Raw genomic sequence first — 23216 nt, 5'->3', positions numbered from 1 at the left:
AGTTCCCTATCTCTGAGCTGTAAAGTAGTGAAAGAAGCCCAAGTGAAAACTGACGTACTGCAAGAGTTTTCATCGCTCCTGTCTCCACAATCATCATCGTGGTCACAAACAAAGGCTCGGGGGATACATTCTCCATTTCCACACTGAAACTGGGCATTGGAGCATCCACGAGCTGAAAAGAATGGCAAACACATGAACGTGGTCTAGAAAGAAATGCCAGCATTTTGGTTATTATGATCAAGCACACCAGTTGAATCCTCCATGGTGTGCATATGCAGTACTTACTGCAGTTGGTTTCATCAGAGGCGTCTCTGCAGTCCACATTGCCATCACAGCGTTGGCTTGCATTAAAGCATGCTCCATTGGAACACGATAGCTGATCACACGTTGGGTACTCTGCAAGGGGAAAGATGCTTTACTCTAATGCATCAGAGGAAGCAGTTAGGCTATACATCAGCAACGGTGGCAGATGGACTCCAGCTTCCATCAGCCTCAATCACCATGGCCTATGATCAGAGATCTTTGGGAGTTGTGGTCCATCATCTAAAGCAGGCATAGGCAACCTTCGGCCCTCCAGATGTATTGGACTACAATTCCCATCATCCCTGACCACTGGTCCTGTTAGCTAGGGATCATGGGAGTTGTAGGCCAAAACATCTGGAGGGCCAAAGGTTGCCTATGCCTAATCTAAAGGGCCATCTATTCCCCTCCTGGCTGTTCATTATGTCACTTAATTTTGTTTTCATTGTTGCTTTGTGAAACATCCATCTTCATCCTTCTTTGCCACTGAGCTCTTGAATCATCCACCAGTTTTCCCAAGACTGCAAGCAATCTATGAAGTCCGCTTGGGCATTATTTACTTCTTCCCCAGAACCAAAACCAACCCAAGACATTTCACTGTCTGTGACAGAGCAGCAAATGGCAACTGAGGTCAAGGTGTATGGTATCCAAGGGCAGTCAAGTTATTCTAACACTTATGGCAGAAAATCACCCAAGCACTTCTCTTCCTCCCTGGCAGAAGAAATAGAACAGCAATACATTAAATAAGTAGTGATTTGCTAACTAACTAACGGCAAAATTTCACAATGCTCAAAATCAGCTGCCCGAGGCAACCACCTCACTCTGCCTAATGGTAGGGCTGGCCCTACCCAGAACAATCCTAGGAAGAGTTTGGGGGAAAGTGCTTGTGCACGCACTCACTCCTACTTCTCTCAGCACCACAAGGAAATGTGATTGACCAAATGGAAGATCTCACAGTGTAGGGTCTCCTCTCACCAACGAGTTTAAAATTTCTTTAAATACAGCTCCCCATGTTCAGATGACTGGGGGAATTCAGATGTTGTCATTCACTTCTTATTTCTGGTTCAAGCTTTGCAAACAAAGGGTACCTGCAACCGCAGAGCTGCAGAACCTCTAGACCTATAACTACAATAGCATTGTTTCCCCTTAATCTTTGCCATAGTTCATTAACTATTACTATTTTAATTCATTTGAAGATTTTTATTTCAGATTTAAAGCGCAGTTTTTTGTTCCAACGTTTCCTATTGTGTTTCTAAATCATTGTCTAAATGAAGCAACCGTAGTAAAACCTTATGAGCCCAGGGCAGGATAATCATCGGGGACAGCTGGTCATTAGGGGCTAATGGGATTAATCTTGACAATATTGTAACAGCTGCTAGCTGCTCCAGAGACAGTGGCACGTATATGTGGTGTTGTAGACAGTGCAGTTGAAATGCTTCATTAACACATTCTTCAGCCAGTCTTCAACTTGGTGTAGCTGAGGGCTCCAGCTACTACAGCATGAAAACCACCGGGAATGCCCAACATGCCCCAAAAGTGGAAAATGCCAGCAATGATATTCCTTTGCCATTGATGATGCTTGGATTTGTGCCTGGTCCTAGAGACCATCTACAGCAGCAGCAGGAGGAGGAGGAACAAAACACCGACGATTTCAGCAGCATGCACCAGCACACTATGTGTCAGCCATAGTTAATTTGGGCATCAGTTGGCATTCTGATTCACATAGCAAAAATGTGTTGGCCCAACCACAGTTTCCCTACAGTTTAGCAGCACAGTGCAGAAGCAAAATAGTAAGTCATAGTTGGTGCATTAAGATGCTTGTCCATAAAAATGGCAAATTTCAGGTGTCAAGAAATCAGGTTAGGGTTGGGTTGTATGGAGGCAGAATGTGTACTTCCCTGAGCTAGTAGGATGCATGTAAGGTAAGTCTGAACAGGACTGTAATAATAGCTGCTACAATCTTCAAAAGACCAGGCGTTTTAGAGTTTCAGAGCTTCAGCTGGGGTGGGGAATAGGGTTGAAGCTTGGTTACATTTTGTTAATAGGAAAGCATGAAAGAAATATGGGATTAAAAATGGCTCCTATAAAACTAAGGGAAACTTTAAGTGTAAGGCAATTAGACCCACTCTAATTTCCGTGCTTTCCTTCTACGTTCTTCACAATGGTTTTATCTGAAATGTTCTTGAGAGAGAAGCCAGGATTCTAAATCAGAGCAATGCATTTATGTAAGTGGAGAAAACCATTATTTTTATGAAGCAGAAACACTAATTAAATGGATTGGAGCTGAAACACTGGTCTGATGTTTATCTTAGCCTTTGCATGGGTAGTTTTTTCTTGCTGTTAATCCCATTAGCAGTAAAATGGGCTGTGGCCTTCGATCTGCTTGTTCCATTTTACTTTGCCTGTAACTGCAGAGCACTGTGCATTTGACCAATCTCTTAAATATCATACCCCATTCAGAAACATTGTTTATCTCCTACACAGTTAAACCTACCTCCAGCAATGCCAATTGCCAAATAGAATAAAGGCTCTTCAAATTCTGCTGGAGAAACCAAATTCTGTATGTCTTCATTTTCAGAGTTGTTTCAACAGCAGCTCGTTGCCTTAAAGCTCTCCTCGTCTTTATTGGGTGACAGTATTTTCGTTCATGGGTCCCATTCTTTAATTCTGACTTCAAAGCACTGCTATTTATCTTCACTTCTATTGAACATTATAGCTGAACCCAGTCCACTGGCTTTTGCAAGAGAATTTTATACAGAAGCTAGTCACAGGCAGTCACATGCCTCATGATATTGGGGACATTTTTCTGCAGGGATTTTGCAGAAGGGGTGTACGTTGCTCTATTAGTGAACCCTATTAAATGGCCTTGATGCATCAATAAATCTGTGTAGACAGATCTTTCCAGGGCTGAAGATCCTGCCACATGAAAGATTCTTAGAATGGAGTGTGGTAAAAGAGAGCTATGAGGGGCTCATATTGTTTGTCACTTTATCCACATTGTATGCCCTCCAAAACATTAGCACACTTTTGCTATTCGCTGCCATTAGGTTTCCCATAATCAGTGCCATGCTCCTATCTTTAAGACCCCACACTAACAGGCACCTCCCTTCTGTTGATTAAGAAGGTTTGTCAACACCAACCCTTTAATTAGTCATAATGACTGTTGCTGAAAGATATGAAGCCTTCCCTCAGTCCAAGGCTGAGTCTACCACTCTGTAACAATCCCAGGATTTATTGGTCCAAGGATTACTAAACGGAGATCAGGCATTAACCCTGGGTCTCCCACACTGCTGTGCGAAACTAATCACCTTAAAGCAATGACAGGCCCACTTAACTGATTTGGCTGGGAGCAGGCTTTAAAATTAAACAGAGTACTTTTGAACTTTTACACTTTAATTTTCGTGCTTCACTGACAAAGTTTAGCAAAAACTACAGAATTCAATTAAATCCACTGACTGAGGCATAGCCAACCCGGTGCCCTTCATATGCTGCTGGACTACAAAGCCACTTCTGATGTCAGGAAGAGGTGGTGTTGCAGGCTTCACGCCCCCAACACACACGCGGGGCTGGCTTCCAGCCCCACGCGAACAGGGGAATCCTCGGGCAGCATCATCTCCTGAGCCAGCCAATCAACTGGCTCATGGGGCATGGCTTGCCTCATTTAAGGCAGGCGTGGCCCCAGGATCTCCCTCTTTGGGTCCCCGCAGCTGGTAAGGTTTTCCCACCCACCCGCCCTTTAGGTTCCCTTTTGACCTTGCTATGGACCTCAGTTGGTCACCATTAACAGGCCTGGTAGGAATTTTTTCCACTTGGCAAATTGGCACCGGCGATTTGGTTTTTCGCCTACCTTTAGCAAATCGTCACAACTCACTTGGTTTTGGCGGTTAGTCATTGGTAGGGGGTATTGTTATGCAGATCTGCTGGGGGGGACACCATCACCTCTCCCAAATATTGAAGGGTAGTCCGGTAAAGGATTCCAGGGGGCGTGGCCTCGTCCGAAGCCTATGGAGGCCAGGGCCTAAAGCGCACCCCCCCCCCCCCGAGCGGTGACCCCTGGGGAGTACCTAGTTGATGTGCATCAGCAGGGTTCCCCCTGCTGGTGTTAACCCTTCCCGGTCTTCAAGCAAGCAGGCTGAAGCCAGACAGTCTGATAGGACCAATGCCTAAGCCAATACCGCTCTTTACCTGTAACCAATAAAGTTGTGGCCTAATTTCGCCCATTAACCTTAAATATCTGTGTCACGTGTCTTTATTTCTGCTGGTGGGAGGCAGGAACTCGCCACGCAACTCCCATCATACCTCAGCATAGTCTATGCTGGCTGGGGCTGATGAGAATTGCAGTCCAAAACACCTGGAAGGAACCACAGTGGCCTAATTCTGCTGGATAAATGAACTGTCTCTAAGGCACGTTGATGAGAAATTGTTCTTAGAACTCATGGAAATGGTGAATGGAAATCATTATTGGAGATTCATTATTGACCAGAGGGAAGAAAAACCTTTATTGCAGGCCTATGAGAATATCAGGGCAGGAAGCAGAATGTGGTAAGGAAGGCTGCCCATTAATAATGCATCTTTCAGAAGTTCCACAATTAATAGTTATGTTCCTATAGACTACCTTTGTCTACAGTTTTGGGAAACACATTGTGGTTTGTCCAAACTAACATCCGTAAGGTTCCCCCTTTGGTCTAATGTACGTACGTAAATTGTTTCACAGAAATACGACACACAATGTTGTTGTTGTTGTTGTTGTTTGTCATACCCACTCTGGTAGTTAACACTGTTGCATAGGATAACAAGCGGCCATAATGAACAATAGGCAATAAGCCATGGTACTCAGAGCCCATGTTTAATAAGCAAATGGTGCAAGCAGATGTCCACGATTACACTGTAATCCCCATAAGCTCTCTGCTGCTCGTTTCTTTTTAGCCTACTCTTGTCATGACTAGCTGACCCTCATTTGTCAATCAAAAGGGTGGGAATCATAGATGGTGTGGAAACAATGGGAAAGAAGTTAGTCTGGACACATCCACCCAGAGACTTAATCATTAAGAAAAGAAGAAACAAAAACATGCTTTCAAGTAATCAAGTTTTCCTCTACCAAAGGCACATTACAAACTATTTTCTCCTATAAAGGCCACACTTGCCAAGATATGAAACTTCTTTCCAGCCCTAGTACTTGGCTCCTTAAACCACTGGCATACTCATAGTCTTTAGTGCCGCTGGCATACTCATAGTCTTTGAGGTTGTCTGTGGTTCTGTTACATGGGAAAATTCCAAGCTGGCTTCTCTTGGATGCCATTTATTCCAGTTTGTGTCTGAACCGCTTACAGTTTTGGATGTGTTATTGGTTTTAGCGAATGAAAGGGATAAAAGGCTGTTGGCTCATCATAAATGCGATCTTTCCTTGTGCAAGCCATTCAAATGTTTTTTGCCTCATAGATAAAGTTGCAGAATATTCCAATCCGGTAGGGAATTGGCTAAGGCAGCCTTACCCAGTCCTGGGTCTGCTGATGTTGTTGGGCTACCACTAACACCATCTCTGAGCTTTGGCTGAGGATGATGGGGGTTGTAGTCCAACAACAGCTGGAGACCCAAAGTTTGAAAATGCTGAGCTAAGTACTGAGGCCAGTGGTTCTAAAAATACCACTACAGATGAGTTTCGACGTCTAGCTTCAGCTATTTTATGGATATCACTTGCTACAGATGCAGAACTCATGGCAAACTCCATCTTCTATGTATGAAGTACTATCACCAAACACTACAAAAGTGGGTATCAAAACAGGAATGGCAGGTTGATATGGCTGGTGGCTCACCACCTGACAACCACAGGTTCCAGCATCCTATGTTTACTTTGGCCTAGATTTTGTTACCTACTTCCGGAGAAAACAATATGTGGTTATGTCCTAGGCAGGTGGGGGACACCTGCCTCACAACCTGTTTCATGGCAAAACTAATTCACTCTCAATATCTGTCAGCTATGCCAGAAAAGCAAACTGAGAGTAGCTTAAAAGTACAATAAGCATCCCTTTGAAAAAGGCAGCCTCAGACCTGTGTTATAATTAGCCTTTTCTTACACAACAATATCATTCAACAAGGACCCTTCAAGAAGGACTCTACACAGTGACAGCGGACACAGCAGGCTGGTTTTGCTCCTGAAACCCACAGTCTCTACTTTCTGGCTCCTATACACCTAGTGCTTTAGCACTTCTACACGACTCCCAGTGCCTTCTCTCAATTTCTGTATCAAACTGCAAAAGAAGCATTTCGCTTTCTGCAGCCCAAATAAAAGGTACTTGATCTTCATTTGAATAACGGGGTTCTTTGACATGTTTGTTTTACACCCAAAAGTCTAAGTCCATAGATTATGTCAAGGATGGGGAAACTGTGCCCCTCCAGAATATGTTGCTTGACTACAACTCACATCATCCCTGACCCCTGGCCTTGCTGGTTGCAGTTGATGGGAGCTAGAGTTCAACACTATATGGTAGGCCCCACCTCTGGCTGGTGTCCCCAACTGCATATGCTTGTTTTTCCAAACCAAACTGCTTATGCTAACTTTGGGCTGTTATCTCTTTGTTTAGCATCAGAAAAAAGAAGGGAGGGAGGGAGGGAGAGATTCTTACAAACCATACCCCACAACATAGCAATAATTCAGGTAATAAGTCTTAAAACAATGTAGCTGTTATAAGAGCATCAACACTAATCCATGAAAGAATCTGCAATGAAATTTTGATAACAAGAAGCATATTGTGGCCATTTCTGTCCATCAACAAACCTCTTAATCTTACAAATTGATTAAAATGCCAGCGAGACAAGGGATGAAACCAAATCTAGTGCTAAAGATTGAAAAGTACTCACGGCAGCCTCTCTCGTCTGTTTCATCTGTGCAGTCTTTGACTCGATCGCACCTGTATTCTCCTGAGATACACTGTCCGTTTGTACATGTAAACTGCTGACTGGAGCATGTTCGCCCAGCTGCAAAACACAGTTTGCTTAGAAGTGCATCACTTATACAGAGAGAAAAAATATTACTTTTTCTGTTTGAAGCTGTTTCCTATCTCTCTCTGTATCCTTTTTTTTTTTTACTTTATTCTATTTTCTACTATGTATTCTGTAAAATGGTTTGTCTGTCTGAGGTGGCGGAGGCAGTGCCATTTTGGATCAAGATGGCAGACCAAGCCATTCCAAACAGCACAGATTTGGAAGGCTCTGAATATACTGTTGCCAAATCTGGTGTGACGGTTCCAAACTGTGCCAATCCGGATGCCTCCGAAGATGCACTGTCGCCCAATTTTGTGTTATGCTTGCAAACTCGATTCCTTTATGAGGTGGTCCAAGGACTTGTCAGTCACTTCTCTCCTCAGTTTTATCACAAAAGATAAAACACCAGCTGGAGGAGCACCTGCTGCCACCATGCCTACTGCAAAGGATGCCCTGCGAATACTTGAATTATGTGTCCTCGCTCTCAGAACAAAAACTGAACAGGAAAAAACAACGCTGTCACTATGGCTCTGTTGTATGCAGATGGATTCACTTTGAACATTTCAGAGCCTTAGAAGGGATTTGCAGTCATATTTCTCATGAACAAATCCAAACCAAGTGCAGTTGGCTGCTGCCATTACTTATCAACTATCACTGATAAAATCCTTCAGTCACAAAGGTAAGGTAAAGGGACCCCTGACCGTTAGGTCCAGTCGCAGAAGACTCTGGGGTTGCGATGCTCATCTCGCTTTACTGGCCGAGGGAGCCGGCGTACAGCTTCCGGGTCATGTGGCCAGCATGACTAAGCCACTTCTGGCAAACCAGAGCAGCGCACGGAAACGCCGTTTACCTTCCTGCCAGAGCGGTACCTATTTATCTACTTGCACTTCATGCTTGTGAACTGCTAGGTTGGCAGGAGCTGGGACGGAGCAACGGGAGCTCAACCTGTTGTGGGGATTCGAACCGCCAACCTTCTGATCAGCAAGCCCTAGGCTCTGTTGTTTAACCCACAACGCCACCTGTCATAGGAACCCGCTAAACATCAGCCTGAAGGAGAAGAATGAACAACCCCTGTTCACTGTGGTGCAATGGCCAGGTGAGAGAGATGCTGCTGTAACAGTAGGTTTCCTGTATCAGAAGAATGTTGGACTAGACTGTCTTTGAGGTCACTTTTAACACTTATGGTTCTGTGAGTGGATGGAAAGAGTAACACTGGGCTACCTTTTGCGAGTGTCCAAAGTGCGGCTTGCTCTCTAGTACAATAGTTGGGTGACCACACACAGCAAGCAACAAGTGCATCTTCCTGAAAATGACTCGAAAACAGAAGCAGGACTTTGCTTTACAGCCACTTCCCAAAGGTCTTGAGTTAATGTGTAGACGTGCAAAACTAAAGCAAGTGTCATGATTTAGTCCAGTGATGGCTTAGAAATGCCTGGATTTTGCCCTTTACTGATTCCTTAGTAGATGTGTAACTATTTGTGGCAGTAGCCCCTAGTCAAAGGGTGATGAGGACAAAGAACAAGGTGAGCTTGTCTTTCTTTTCTAGAGTGTGCTAAAAATAATAATAATCTGAAAGTCTTATCCTTGGTCAATAATCCAAATCTTGATCTGCAGCACAACTGGGGAAATTAGTTCCCAGAAAGTGAGTATCTGAACAGAATTTGGGTTGGCTTAGCAATTCCCGTAAATAACATGAGCACAGGGAAAATTTCAACATTGTCTGAACATAAACCCACAACAAGCCCTCCTGGACCCTAAACTTCAGGGCAAGTAATTGCACTTCTTTATCCATCCAAATGCATCCTAGCAACTCTTGTGAGGTTAGTTGCTCTTCTTCCCATTTCACTTAAGTTTTGGATTGAATTTATGATTGCACTGTTAAGGTCCCTAAAACGAAGTCCAAAGGTTAGCTTCTTTCCACAAAAAGTCTTAAAGCAACTTACAAAGATAAAAACCCACAACCCACCCATCAACAAAGGCTTGAAAGGTCACTTAATGGGTAAAATAGGATGCTACCTTCTATCAGATTGGACCACTAGTCCATCTAATTCACTATTGTCTACTCTGATTGGCAGGAGCTCTTCAAGGTTCAGACTGGAGTCTTTCCCAGCTGTACCTGGGAGACAACAGGGATTCAACATGGAACCTTCTGTATACAAAACATTTGTGCTGTACAACTGAGCTATAGGAGTCACTGCTAGTTCATAACTTACGACATTGTTGACGTTCATCAGAGCCATCTTCACAGTCTTCTTCATCATCACATACCCATGGCAGAGGAATGCACTCTCCGTCGCTGTGGCACTGAAACTGATTTCCTTCACAGGTGGGATGTGCTAGTGAGGGTAAGCAAATAATGTTTGAAACCACCAGCTTGGATGTTAGGTAAATAAAGAGATTTAGCTACTAAAATGGCCTCAAGTCTTAACAATATGCTCTTGGTGCAAGTATGCTAGCTTTGTCATGCCATTTGGCTGGGCTAGACTGGAAGACACCTTTCCGATGTCACAGTAACGGAGACAAAAACTTTAATTTGCCTCTGGCAAAGTTCTCCAGTTTTATCCTCCGTTTATCTTATAAACCAGCGGTGATCTCTAATAAGGAAATAGAGCCACGATGTCAATGTCAACATACATAAGTCAAACAGGTGCATGAGGGAGCAGACATCATAGTCAACAGATGTGTGTCGCAGAGTCCTGGAATACCCAGTTCCAGAGAGTCCTACAAATACCAATTCCCTAAACATACCATGAAGGGATGGAAAGCAACTCCCTTCTCTTCTTAAACCTTAAATACCTCCACATTCACTATGCCTGTCTTATTCTGACTTTAACTGACTTCATATTGCACCTCTTCTCAATTAACACTTCATGTTACCACCTAGCCCCCATTGCTGGCAACGTTTCATAATCCAAGAGACATGGGAGACTGTAAGAGAAAGCCAAAGCAAAACAGACCGAGAAGGAAACATATATAACCGTCTTAATCACTCAGTTGATTCAACCAGTCAACAGACCTCACAATAAGACCTAGACATCCATTATAAGATCAGATAACTCTACTGACTGGAGGGTAAACATGGTTACATTTATTTGGATAAAGTCTTAGCTCGAAACTTCTAAGTTCTGCCGATAAACAGAAGACTCACATCTCTGCATCTCAGATGAAGCTCTCTCTCCTCCCTCTCCCAACAGCTCTGCCGTCCAGTCCACAGCTACCTCTTACAAATGGGGGTTATGGCTATTCCATTACATAGCTTTTATCTGTCATCCCACTAGGGTTAAGGAAACAAGGGCTCCTTTTCCTCCCTCAGTACCCCCAGTTCTCTAAAATAAGAGAGAGAGAGAGAGAGAGAGAGAGAGAGAGAGAGAGAGAAGAAGAAGGAGGAGGAGGAGGAGGAGGATGCTCCCATGTGGGTGTTGACTTTTATATAGAAGCACTTATCAACCAGTACTCTAACATGACAAATTCCATTTACTGTTTTACTCCTTGAATTAGTAGTCTTTCCCCCTTATCTCAGTCCAACTGGAGGCATGTCAAGCCACCAGCTTCAGTCCACAAGCTAAATAAAATCACTTAAATAAAATCTATAAAGCTGTATGATGACATCATGGGGCAATTGTAGAGTCCATCTGAGAGACTCCACAACCAGCCGCCAATCCAAATAAGGTTCTACATCTCCTTTTTCTATGCAGCTCCTCTACAAACATTGTGCTGAGGTCCTCCATAGTCTCCAGCCATTCAGTAAGCACTCTCTGGTTCCTTGCAATTCTCAGCATAATTGTAGAAGTCCGGCAATGCTCACTAAGCCACATGCTGGAAGAAGGCGGAAAGTCTGAGAGGCTACAAGGGTAGGGGTGGTTAAAGTGCCTTCCACACAAAAGTAAAAAACAGCCTTGCTGGGTCAGACCAAAGGTCCACCTGGTCCACCATTCTGCTTCTAAACATGACTAGCCTGACTAGACCTGACTATACACAAGCAGAACACAAGAACAACAGTCTCCGGGCAGGAAAAAAAATCATTTAATTATTGTGGCTTAACAGCCACTGGTGGATCTATCCTGCATGAATTCATCTTCTTTTTCTAAATCATCTAAGCTAGTGGCCATTATGCTAATAGCAATGGCTAGATTTTATTTTATTTTTTAGCACAGGGCATGGGTACACACACGTTTTGAATGAGCTCAATTTCACTTACGGCAGCCAGCTTCATCGGAGTCATCCGAACAGTCCCTTGCTCCATCACATCTCCAGTCGGCGGGGATACAGCGTCCATTTCCACAACGAAACTGTCCACTTTCACACCCTGAAAGCAAGCAATACAGCTTGTGTCCTTACTTTTGTATCAAACAGCAAGTACAGTGGTACCTCTGGTTGCAAACGGGATCCGTTCCGGAGGCCCGTTCGCAACATGAAAAGAACGCAACCCGCAACAGCGCGTCTGCACACGCGTGGGTTGCGATTCGCCGCTTCTGCGCATGCACGTGACGTCATTTTGCATGTCTGCGCATACAGGAGCAGCAAAACCTGGAAGTAACCCTTTCCGGTACTTTCGGGTCGGCGCAGGACATAACCTGAAAGAACGTAACATGAAGCGGACATAACATGAGGTATGACTGTAGACAATATGACGATCTTCAAACACAGTCTTACAGAATGCCTTGCCACACATAAAAAGGCCGAATTCTGCTTTCAGTAGTAGACCAATGTGATTTCACACAAGACAGCCACAAGTCAAACCATGTAAACACCAAACCATGACGCCCATTACTGCTGTTAAGAAGCCAAAAAAATACACGACAAAGCTAACATTTCAGCAAACGTTGAACCCATTTGTCACAAATAATCCACATACTTCTATTTTAAAATATAGTGTCACATTCATGAGATGTGTTTGGATCGTGCCTTTAGATCCCCTTGCAGTTATACAATGCAGAGAGAGGAATCTAGGTCTAGGAATCTATCTACCAGTGACGTTGGGAATGGTTTTCTATGGTTGGAGAGCCATTCCTTGGTCTGAACTGTCCATACAGATGGTTGTAAAGCTGCTATAGGAATGCACAGTCCAACATTGGTAATTTTTATCTCTTCACATGCATTTATCCAGGTACAGAAGAAGCCTTCAACCAGTGTATTTCAAAATACCACTATTCCATTTATCTGTTTTGAAAATGTCATTATATGGTACAACAACAAGGAAAATCTTTCTATCCAGTGATGTGTAGAAAAAAATTCAAACAAATATTTTTCCATGGAAATCTTTCCATTTTTAGAAATGCACTGTTTCTTTTAAAAAAATCTATTAGTAACATAATGAAAGGAAAGAAGATGTCAAATTTGGCAACTGGAATGGGCAGAATACTGGTGCAAATCTAAAAGATGTACAGTGGTACCAGGTTAAGTACTTAATTCGTTCCGGAGGTCCGTTCTTAACCTGAAACTGTTCTTAACCTGAAGCACCACTTTAGCTAATGGGGCCTCCAGCTGCCACTGCGCCGCCGGAGCACGATTTCTGTTTTCATCCTAAAGCAAAGTTCTTAACCTGAGATACTATTTCTGGGTTAGCGGAGTCTGTAACCTGAAGTGTCTGTAACCTGAAGCGTATGTAACCCGAGGTACCACTGTAATTCATTTTTTGAGAAGGGTTTTGTGTGCTGGATTATTGCTAAGGCAGAAGGAAAGTACTTTAGTAATATCACAAAGTGGGTAAGCAATGCTGTTGTAGGTGAGATTTGTTCTAAATTAACAAGGCAGTGAAAATGACAGGCAACTGGACAGCTGTTCCCTATAAACACATTCAATCAAGTCGTGTTTCATGAAGTTTCAGAAAGGATGACAGTTCAAAGGGCAAAAAGCAGCAGCAAAAAATAACCTCTCTCATCATCTGTCGGACCAAACAAAATCTTGTCTAGTCTTACTAACCAAGTGTTAAAAAATTACTTATTTCCAATTACAACTCATCGGAAAATAACTCATGAGAAACAGGCAACGCCAGTAAATCCTTGAACTCACAATGAGATAAACAGACAACAGATTATCTGAGCTCCGACAGAAAAACCAGGCATATCACCGCTCATAAACACAGCTAAGTGATGCACTCCTTTGGTGTATACCGTAGGGAAACGGCTTTACGTGAGGAATGTTCAAATCTGATTGTCTGGTAGTGACATCCTGATTTATAATGTATCCTACAAATGGTCAGATATTTCGCTTGGATAAATGGTGGTACCGGGTGGTACAGGAACATGTACACCCAAATACCTTCTAGACTAATGCATGATGGTGGTTGGTGGTGCAGGTCTGGGGTTGGTGGTGCAGGTCTCTTATCAAGTACCTTTAAAAGCACAACAACCTCCCTTGCAAAAAATGCCCCGAAGGAATGTATAAATGCATGCTGGAATCTCTGGCCCTTTGATTGAATTCTGCCCTGCAAATGAGAGAATCTTGGGGCTAGTTAAAAAAACAAACAAACCTGAGCTGTTAACAAAGCAAGCAAGAAAGAAAATTACTAAGTAAATGGTGCATACGTGAAACAAGCAAAGGAAACACTGCATTTACTCATTTAATATAGCACAGGTATTGTGTATGCATTGCGATTTTAGGAAGCACGCTGCCCTACAATGTATGTGTTGCACAATTCCATTTAAGAATAACATTGCCCTTTTTTCAAAGTGAAAAACAGCAGGATTAATTACTAAAGCTTAATGGAATAATAGTAACGCTTACAGGCATTCTAACATTACCCAAAAATAAAAAATAAAAAACCCAGCCATTCATATCTACACACAGTTGGTGTTGTAGCAATGCCCGCTTGCACAATTCATCAGCAGACCTACTATAATTCACTTAATTATAGCATGAGTCTTTCCAAACGTAATCTTCTCTGCTGGCTTATTCCATGAATGCTGCAGCCTCAAACTATGATTGCACAAAAGCAAAACAGCCTGCACATGGGTGATTTTATGCTTTCTATTCACTTAGTAGTCACCTACAAAAAAAAAAGTATTCTGTTAAGCTGGAAAGGGTCCTTTGAGGTGAGAAATGAAGGCTAGTAATCAATAGTTTAAACTTTTTTGTCACAAACAGGCCTAAATACATGTTTCACCTGTGAACTAGTAAGCAATAAATTGCAGTCAAAATGTAATTTAGCAACCACAGCAATTTATGCCTATGATATACTCAAAACTTCAGTACAGTACAACTAACCTAGATAGTGCAGATATATATCTACATTGTAATTATAATCCATAATTAATCTATTTTCTGTACACTGCCTTGTTGCTGCACACGAAAGACACCACAGAAATCTTTTCATAAATGCAAATAAAATTAATACAAAAATTGACATTGTGATAAAAATCATTTTCCCTACAACAAAAACTGATGACCTTCTCGATCTGTCCTTGGTAGTTAAGAATATAATTAATAACATTTTCTCATATTTTGAACCAACCTCTGAGGTAGCTTAGGTCCCTTGTTTATATACAGTATGTATTATATATGTATCTAGGATACCTTCACATAGGGATCTACTGCCATGCCATCTATAGTTTAGCCCTATAAGACTGAGATGAGTTCAAAGGAGAATAAAGAATTCCTACATAATTAAGGGCTCATTCTTAACCTCTATGATCACTAAAGAGCAATTAGTCTTTTAACCGTTTGGTTCCCTCTTTGTATCGCATCAGTGCCTGCACTGAGCCTTCAAATAATATAATCATGAGAATTTGGCCCAGTGCTTGCTCCTACCATGAGACAAGAGTGCCAGCTAAGGCAAATCCAATTGGTATGTGACATTTGGAAAGCTATGAACCTCCTCCCTGCCATGTTGATTGTCAGAGTCATGGTAGGGGGTCAATGGGGGGATTTCGCCCCCCACAATGTTTTTGCTTGCTTGGGTCATTCCACTGGGGATTTTAATTAATGCTGAGAGTCCTTGTGGGCCTACAGCCTCCCTTTCCCCTTTGATCTGCTTCCCCTCATGCTGAAAGAGGTATTAAGCATTATCATTTTGCCTTTTAAGTTACATTTAAACAGCAACCAAATGCACAGACCAAGCTTTCAAAATCCACAGAACTCCAAAGAACGCTTGTAACTGCAAGTGTAACCTGGTGGACAACAGCCTCAGCACTGAGAGGGGGAAATTGGGCTCATAAGAAGAAGGCAAATAATTATTGACACTTATTTCACAGGCAATATTTACTTCCTAATAAGCCCTTTTAAAAAATGGCAGGGCAGGAATCAGCTGAAGGCTGCCAAAAAAAAAAGTTATACTAATGAGCTAATTTTCACTGATTTATTTTGACAGCTGCTTCTTTCGGGCTAATGACGGGGCATGAGGGATATCTGTAGGAAATTACCAGTATGTTTCATATACACAATAAAGCAATTAAATCAAAGGTTGTTTTGAAACCATCCACAACATGTATCTATGAATAAAGTAAGGCTGAAGTTCTCGCCTCACTTACTTGGGAATACACCCTGCTGAATTCAACAGGACTTATTTCTCTAAGCATGGTTAAAGTTGCACTGTGGAGTTATGAGGGGGAAACCATTGAAAAAGGAGGGTTTTCCTGTTCCTGTGCTTTATTGTTAGTATATTTTCACAGTCAGGGCCAGCCCAAGGCATTTTGGCACCTGAGACAGACCCCAAAATGGCGCTCTCTTCCCTACCAGGGAAGAAGGGGTAAGGGAAGATCTGCATCAGAAACAAGGGAGGAAGAAAGATTGAGCTCAGGATCTGCTGCCCCAGTGAATCCTGCTACCTGAGGCAGTCGTCTCATCTTGCCTCATGTGTGGGCCAGCCCTGTTCACAGTGTATATTCTCATACAGAATAGGAACACAGGATGTTGCCTTCTACTGGGCAGATCATTGGGTCCATCTAGCTCTGTATTGTTTACACTGTCTCTCCAGGTCAGAGTTTCAGGCAGGAGTCTATCTCAGCCCTAAAGTAGGTAGGCCTAAGCCATTTCTGGGTCTGAATTGTGCCTGGAAAGAATTTGGTAACCAGCACAGCCCTTGCAGGCCAAATGTTGTAGGCTCCTGTAGGCAAGCACCCACAACCATTCTCACTGCTACATTCTGGACCTACTGCAGCTTCCAAAGACACTTCAAAATAATCCCATACAGAGTGCATTGCAATAAATCAATCTAGATGTGACCAAGGCATTTGCCAACTCCTTCCATCTAGATGTAACTAAGGCATTACTTCTTCTTCCAAAGATGGATTTATCCCTCTCTGTTCCCACTCAACCAGATCTCTCCCATTTGCCTTAATCAGCCAAGAAGAGCAAGAGTAAAGTGTATGCACACAGGTTTCACTATCTGAATGCTTGCTATTCGAAAATTCACTTATCCAAACATCAGGAAAGTAGTACTCAAACCTCACTATACACACCACAGATTCAGACAGCCAAACAGCCAGACCTGAGTGGGCAACCAAGTCCCCTTTATCAACTTTTACCAATCCTTAGTATAACAAACATGTCATAACTCAGAAAACTTTCACTGGATGACTCTGTGGATAGATAAGTTTTTTTTAAAAAAAAGTCTGTCATCGCCTACAATTTGTACTGGGTAAAAGCTCCCATTTTATCAAGTTGGAGATTTATTTCCCAATGCAAGCTGCTGGTGTGAAGGTACCGATCCAGACCAGAACTGAAGTAGGACAAGTGTTAAAATCCCATACCAGAGTTCCAAACCAGATTAAATATTCCACCTATTTCAAAGGAAGTGTGCTTCAATTTGTGGTGCAATTAAAAAAGAGTTTTATCACAAATCTGGCATCTTTGTATCCCAATGATTTGGTTGAATAAAATATTCCAAATCTCTACAACAAACATGTGGACTTCAAATACTTTAGCTACACCTTCCTTGGATAATGATGATGATGCTGTGAAAGAAGATTTCTGCCCAAAGGAATTCTTTAGGCACCTTACCTTTTCCATCTAGCAGACCAGTCATCAAAACCCAGTGGCTTTGAAGCCCCGTGCTAACACTGACTGCATCAATCACTTACTAGTGCCATATACATTCTCCAAAAAGATAACTAAGTGACAAGATCTTTCCTTATCTTTTTAGCAGTTCTTTGGAATTCTTTTGCCCATGCACTGAAGGTTGCAATACAAGGCAGGTCAACATTCCAAAAATGAAAGAGATATCTGAAGACCAGAGCTGTCCTAGTCAATGGACCAGAGCATGAGGCTGTTTCGAGATTAAGAACACAGAGCACAATTCCTGAAACTAAAGGTATCCCTTAAAATAAGGTTCCTCGAGCTTTTCCTACACTATTAGGGGTAGAAGATTGCTTGTTTAATGGTGATGAATTGTCGTTTTATTCTAAGTAACTTTGGTACCATATTTATGTGCATGATTGTTTTGTGCTACCTGAATTTTTTTAATAATCTAAGAAATGAAACCCAGCACTAGTGAAAAGGCGTGGTGGTGGAATGGATTAATTGTCTTATCATTCATCCATGCACACAAACCTAAACAACAAACCACCCTCCATTTTTTCTTCTTTCATAGTCATTAATTCTTGTACACCACATCCACAACTTTTAAAATGCACGTGGAAACCAGGTTTGTCCTTTTCAACTACAAAATACCCACCATTGTCACGCATCCCGATCACGACTAAATGTTTGTGCCCACAGTGATTTGTGAAAATGTAACTTCTACGTAATAATCATAATAATATTGAATTGCTAGCCATCCTTCACCACGAGGTCCCAAGCCGGAATACAACCATTTAAAACGCAGCATTAAAATCAGTTAAAAGCAATTTATAGTCAAAAGAATAGGGTGGGTCCTTAAAATATGCATCTCAGGTGTCAAAAGTTAGGGTCTTCAGCATACGTACAGTGAAAACTATATAATGAAGGTGCCAAGTGCACCATTGTGGAACAGTAATCCACAAATTAGGGGCTGCCACAAAGAATGCCCTCTCCTAGACCGTCACACACCTCTCCCAACCTCTGAGGGCTGTGAAGACCCCCTATGCCAACCTTAACACCCAAGAGGTGTTAAACGATTGACAAGATCCATTTGGAGTACAGTGGTACCTCAGGTCACAGACACTTCAGGTTACAGACTCCGCTATCCCAGAAAGAGTACCTTGGATTAACAACTTTGCTTCAGGATGAGAACAGAAATCGTGCTCCGGCGGTGCGGCAGCAGCAGGAGGCCCCATTAGCTAAAGTGGTGTTTCAGGTTAAGAACAGTTTCAGGTTAAGAACAGACCTTCAGAACAAATTAAGTTCTTAACCCGAGGTACCACTGTCTCAGTCTGACAATTCCCAGATACCATGTAACTCTCAGATACTCCCATATATTGTCACAGCAGCAATTAGCCTACAAATAAATACAGTGGTACCTTGGTTTGCATACGCCTTGGTTTGCATACGTTTTGGATTACAAACACATCAAACCCGGAAACGTGTGTCCCGGTTTGCAACCTTTTTTTGGATTATAACCCCCCTTTTTTTTATTACGAACAAAAACTTTTTGGAGGCCCCTTGGCGAAAGCGCACCTTGGGTTACAACCTGTTTTGGTTTACAAACAGACCTCCGGAACGGATTATGGTTGTAAACCAAGGTACCGCTCTGTACATGCAAATCTGAAGACTTTGCACACAGTTTATCAATGTAAATCAAAATCAGGACCACAACAATAGAGTGGTATACACATAACTGCAACTCTCTTGCAACTGAATTGCTAATTTCATAACATTTATACACCGCTTGACTGCAAATACAAAACAAATCCTCGAAGCGGTTTACGAAAGGATAAAACAATGACATTATCAGTGAAAACAACTATTTAAAACATTGCATTTTTGCAAATAAGCTCTAATGTCTGCTACCGTGGGTGATGCCACGTAAATTGTATTGCAAGGTAGAAAGCGGGACATCTATCCAAAGGTCAAAAGATGGATATGTGAAGACCCTGGGGCACTTCAAATGCAACAGAAATCTATTTCACTTATCACAAATAGTTGAAGAGATAAGTTCGCCATAAGTGAAACTTTAGAAATGCTGAGGGGGAGAATGCCACACAGCGGTTGTAGAAATCATCTCAAAGGGTCAAACTGAACCCAATGCCGTCCACACAACTGTTCATTTCTAAATGTAAATTGCAGGGGCTGCGGTGATGGTCTGGAGGGGAACCTGGCATGGGACATAGGTGGGCTGTATCACTTTTTTCTCGCACTGTGGGTCCAATCCAGATCAGGGGGTGGGGTACGCCCATGCCAGTCATTTGCACTGGGGAGGAAAGCTCAGTATCAAATCCCTTCCATAGCTCAAAGGCAATTGCTTACTATGTTTGTAAACCGTGCTATTTCCACTCCCCCACCCCGTTCCCCCAGTTTAATACAGTCATGAAAGGCCTATAGATTCATGGCTATTAATTCCTCTGCATAAACCCCAGAATTTAAGAAATTCAGAGCTCTAATCTGCTGAAACTAAGCAGGAAAGCTTTTTGTCTTCAAAGGAAATAAAGTTTAAAGTCTCCTGCGGGCATGAAGTTCAAAAGAGCCCACATGGTAAATGAATTAAAAGAAATTCATAAGCCTCACGTGCTACTTTCAATTAGCATTTTTAAACGCTGTTATGAATGAAAATAGTCTGCTAAAAATACGATTTATTTCTCGCTATGCTTTTTTAAAAAAAAATGTTTACTTAATATTCATCTTCAGATGCAATACTGGTTTAGTTAGGAACAAATTAGTCAGTTTTACAAAGGTTACCACCAAATCTGATAGAATTATAAAAGCAAATCACTGTAGCTAGTTCTCCCACAATGACAAGCTAGGTATGCTGTCTTGCAGTAGTTTACTGTGAATAATCTACATGTTGGTACATGCTGCCCCATCATTCCTGCCAGGTGTGGCTGACAGGGAGGGGCAGCACTGTGGATCTGGCTTCCCAGCTGTGCTGCCACAACAACATACCAGGATGATGTGAGGGCTGGTTAGGTCAGCAGCAAGATACACAGTTCTGGCACATCAGAAAAGCCAATTCAGCACTTCCACTGGTGCACCTTAACTGCTCCCATGTTGCCATCCACCATCCCAGCCCCAGCAACTCATGACTCCTACTTCCACTTCTCCCACAGCACAAGCAAGAGAACATGGCTTCCTAGGACATCCAAATGGAGGATCACGGGCTGTTTCAGCCAACATGGCAGGATTCACAAGCCAACAACAAACCCTAGTTTATGGCTAGCTAGCAATCCACTGGGAAAACAAACCACAATCTCAGGTTCTGATGTCATGGGAAGCCAGTGGTAACTGCGGCTTCATATGTGGTTTCTCCTGCCCACGCCAGGAGAGGAGCAAAGCAGGACAGATTGGGCGACACACATTAGCACAATGTTTGCTACCAATAAAAACCATGATAAGCCAGCAGACTTGGCTTATCGCCATCTACGAACACCAAGCCTCTTCTACTACCATGCAATTGCTGTTGCAAATCTTCCTCGAACGTTAAAACAACCAAAAGCTCACCATTAGCCCAACTTCATATGTTATTAGATGCTTGTGTAAAATTACCATGTACAGTAGCGCAAGATTGATTTGCAGAGAGGTGTGGCAACAGTGACTACGCCAAGCTGCAAGTACATATGTTGTGTGATCCTATGCATGTTTACCTGGAAGTAAGTCCCACTGTGTCCAGCGGAGCTTCCTTTTTTTTTTTTATAATATTTTTATTTTTTTCCATATAAACACAACACAACAAACATAAACATACAAAGACAAAAACAGAACAAAAAACATGTATCATTTCATATCCTAATTTCATATACCTTTCTTCCCCGACTTCCTCATGCCTCCCCTTTCTGTATTCCAAATTCTTATCAATTGTTCAGCAAGTCTTCCCTTATTTTAATTTAGATTTAGGCTATTCTTCCTTATTCTCCTTGTCTTAACCATTGCTAATAGTAACCATTTACTTTCCAGTCCAACATCATTCTAACTTTCATTAACTTTGTAATATTTCTTTAAATAGTCCTTAAATTTTTTCCATTCTTCTTGCGCTGCCTCTCTTCCCTGGTTTCGGATTCTGCTCGTCATTTCTGCCAAGCCCATGTAGTCTATCACCTTCATCTGCCATTCTTCCAGTGTGGGTAGCTCTTGCGTCTTCCAGTACTTCGCGATAAGTATTCTAGCTGCTGTTGTAGCATACATAAAGAAAGTTATATCCGTCTTTAACACCCCTTGGTCGACAATACCCAAGAGAAAGGCCTCTGGTTTCTTGGGGAAAGTATATTTAAATACCTTTTTAAGTTCATTATAGATCATTTCCCAGAATGCCTTAATCTTCGGGCAAGTCCACCAAAGATGAAAAAATGTACCTTCAATTTCTTTACATTTCCAACATTTATTGTCAGGCAAATGGTAAATCTTTGCAAGCTTGACTGGGGTTATGTACCACCTATATATCATTTTCATAATGTTTTCTCTTAAGGCATTACATGCCGTAAATTTCATCCCGGTGGTCCACAACTTTTCCCAATCAGCAAACAAAATATTATGACCAATGTCCTGAGCCCATTTAATCATGACCGATTTAACCGTTTCATCTTGTGTGTTCCATTTCAGCAGCAAATTATACATTTTTGACAAATTCTTAGTACTGGGTTCTAACAGTTCTGTCTCCAATTTTGATTTTTCCACCTGGAAGCCAATTTTAAGCTTCCTACCTTTTAAGTGTAATTGTTTTGCAATTACATTTTATTAAGTTTCAGCACATACAGTCAAAACACAATTTCGTCTTTTATTTTTGTCAACTTCCCACCTCTTTTTCTACAAAGTTGTTGCTTATCTCCTTCTGCTGCACCCTATTTTCTATCTATCAAATCATAACCAAAGTATTATAATCTAATTATCTACCCAGGTATATTTTTAACAGAAGCCCGAGTGTGGAAGACACATTCCGCTAAGGATTATACAAAGGGGAAATGAGTTTTTAAAGATCGGCATCAATGATCTCCTGAGGCCTGAAGGAAGTATTTCTTCCGGATATATATGTAACAAATGGCCTCAGATTTGTTTCCCATTGAAAGGACTGACACATGTTCTTATGCCACAAAGTTTACATTACTTAGTCCTGAAACTACACTGCAACATTTCAACATTTCTAGAAACGCAGTCAGATCTTTATCATTCCAGCAGATGAACTGGAGATGACGGGCTATATAAAATTTCCTACCTGCCTCAACATCACATAAAATAACCTGTTGTTTAAATCAGCCTTGATAATAACTAACTAAATGGTTCGTATAAAGATGGTCCCTATGATGGTGTTGCTGTTGCTGCAATAACTAGATAACATTAAGAAGCTTACACTGTGAAAATCATACACACCACTAAACATTTAGTTTTTCCGAAGTATCACTGAGTTGGAACAATGTTCTACCAAATGCAAACTGTGGAGCAGATCCTTGCAGGGAGGGACCAAGCCAAAGTACCAGTGTGGGGCTGCAACCTGAAGCAAGGAGAGTCTTCCTCCCCGATCGGCCAAAATCTGGATGGATTGAATGTCTTCTGTGAGAAAGCTCTCACCCATTCACAGATGTGTAGGGCCTGTAGCAGCAGGAGTGGCAGGGTAGGCTCACTGTCCCGACACTTTGTTGTTGCAGTTTACCTAAACAGGGCTGGGGTGGTGGTAAGGTTGGAGCTGTGCAGGTTGGTGGTGCCTCTGCCCAGACAGGGGGCTGCATTCCCCTTGGAGCACCCACAAAGGCATGACATCACCACCACCCCAATCTAATCAAGTCCTGCTCATGTAAGCTGCAGTGACAAAGGTATTGGGACAACAGCTCCACTCAACGACTATACAGTGGTACCTCAGGTTACATACGCTTCAGGTTACAGACTCCGCTAACCCAGAAATATTACCTTGGGTTAAGAACTTTGCTTCAGGATGAGAA

The 23216-nt window shown here is 42.2% G+C and overlaps 1 protein-coding gene across 2 annotated transcripts in view; it reads right to left on the bottom strand.

The window, feature by feature from the left end:
* The window catches only part of LRP2 (LDL receptor related protein 2), a 144755-nt gene that overhangs the window by 100330 nt on the left and 21209 nt on the right, over positions 1-23216 (bottom strand). For both annotated transcript variants that reach the window (XM_083625423.1, XM_083625422.1), the window contains exons 2-6: positions 11480-11587; positions 9495-9617; positions 7159-7275; positions 286-396; positions 59-172 (exon numbers count right to left, since the gene is read on the bottom strand). In XM_083625423.1, the coding sequence (XP_083481549.1) occupies positions 59-172; positions 286-396; positions 7159-7275; positions 9495-9617; positions 11480-11587 (573 nt within the window). The remainder of the gene's footprint in view (positions 1-58; positions 173-285; positions 397-7158; positions 7276-9494; positions 9618-11479; positions 11588-23216) is intronic.

The sequence above is a fragment of the Podarcis filfolensis genome (assembly GCF_964270895.1).
Source record: "Podarcis filfolensis genome assembly, chromosome: 1".
NCBI lineage: Eukaryota > Metazoa > Chordata > Lepidosauria > Squamata > Lacertidae > Podarcis > Podarcis filfolensis.
The sequence above is the reverse complement of the archived record's forward strand: the minus strand, read 5'-3'. Positions and strand labels throughout refer to the sequence as shown.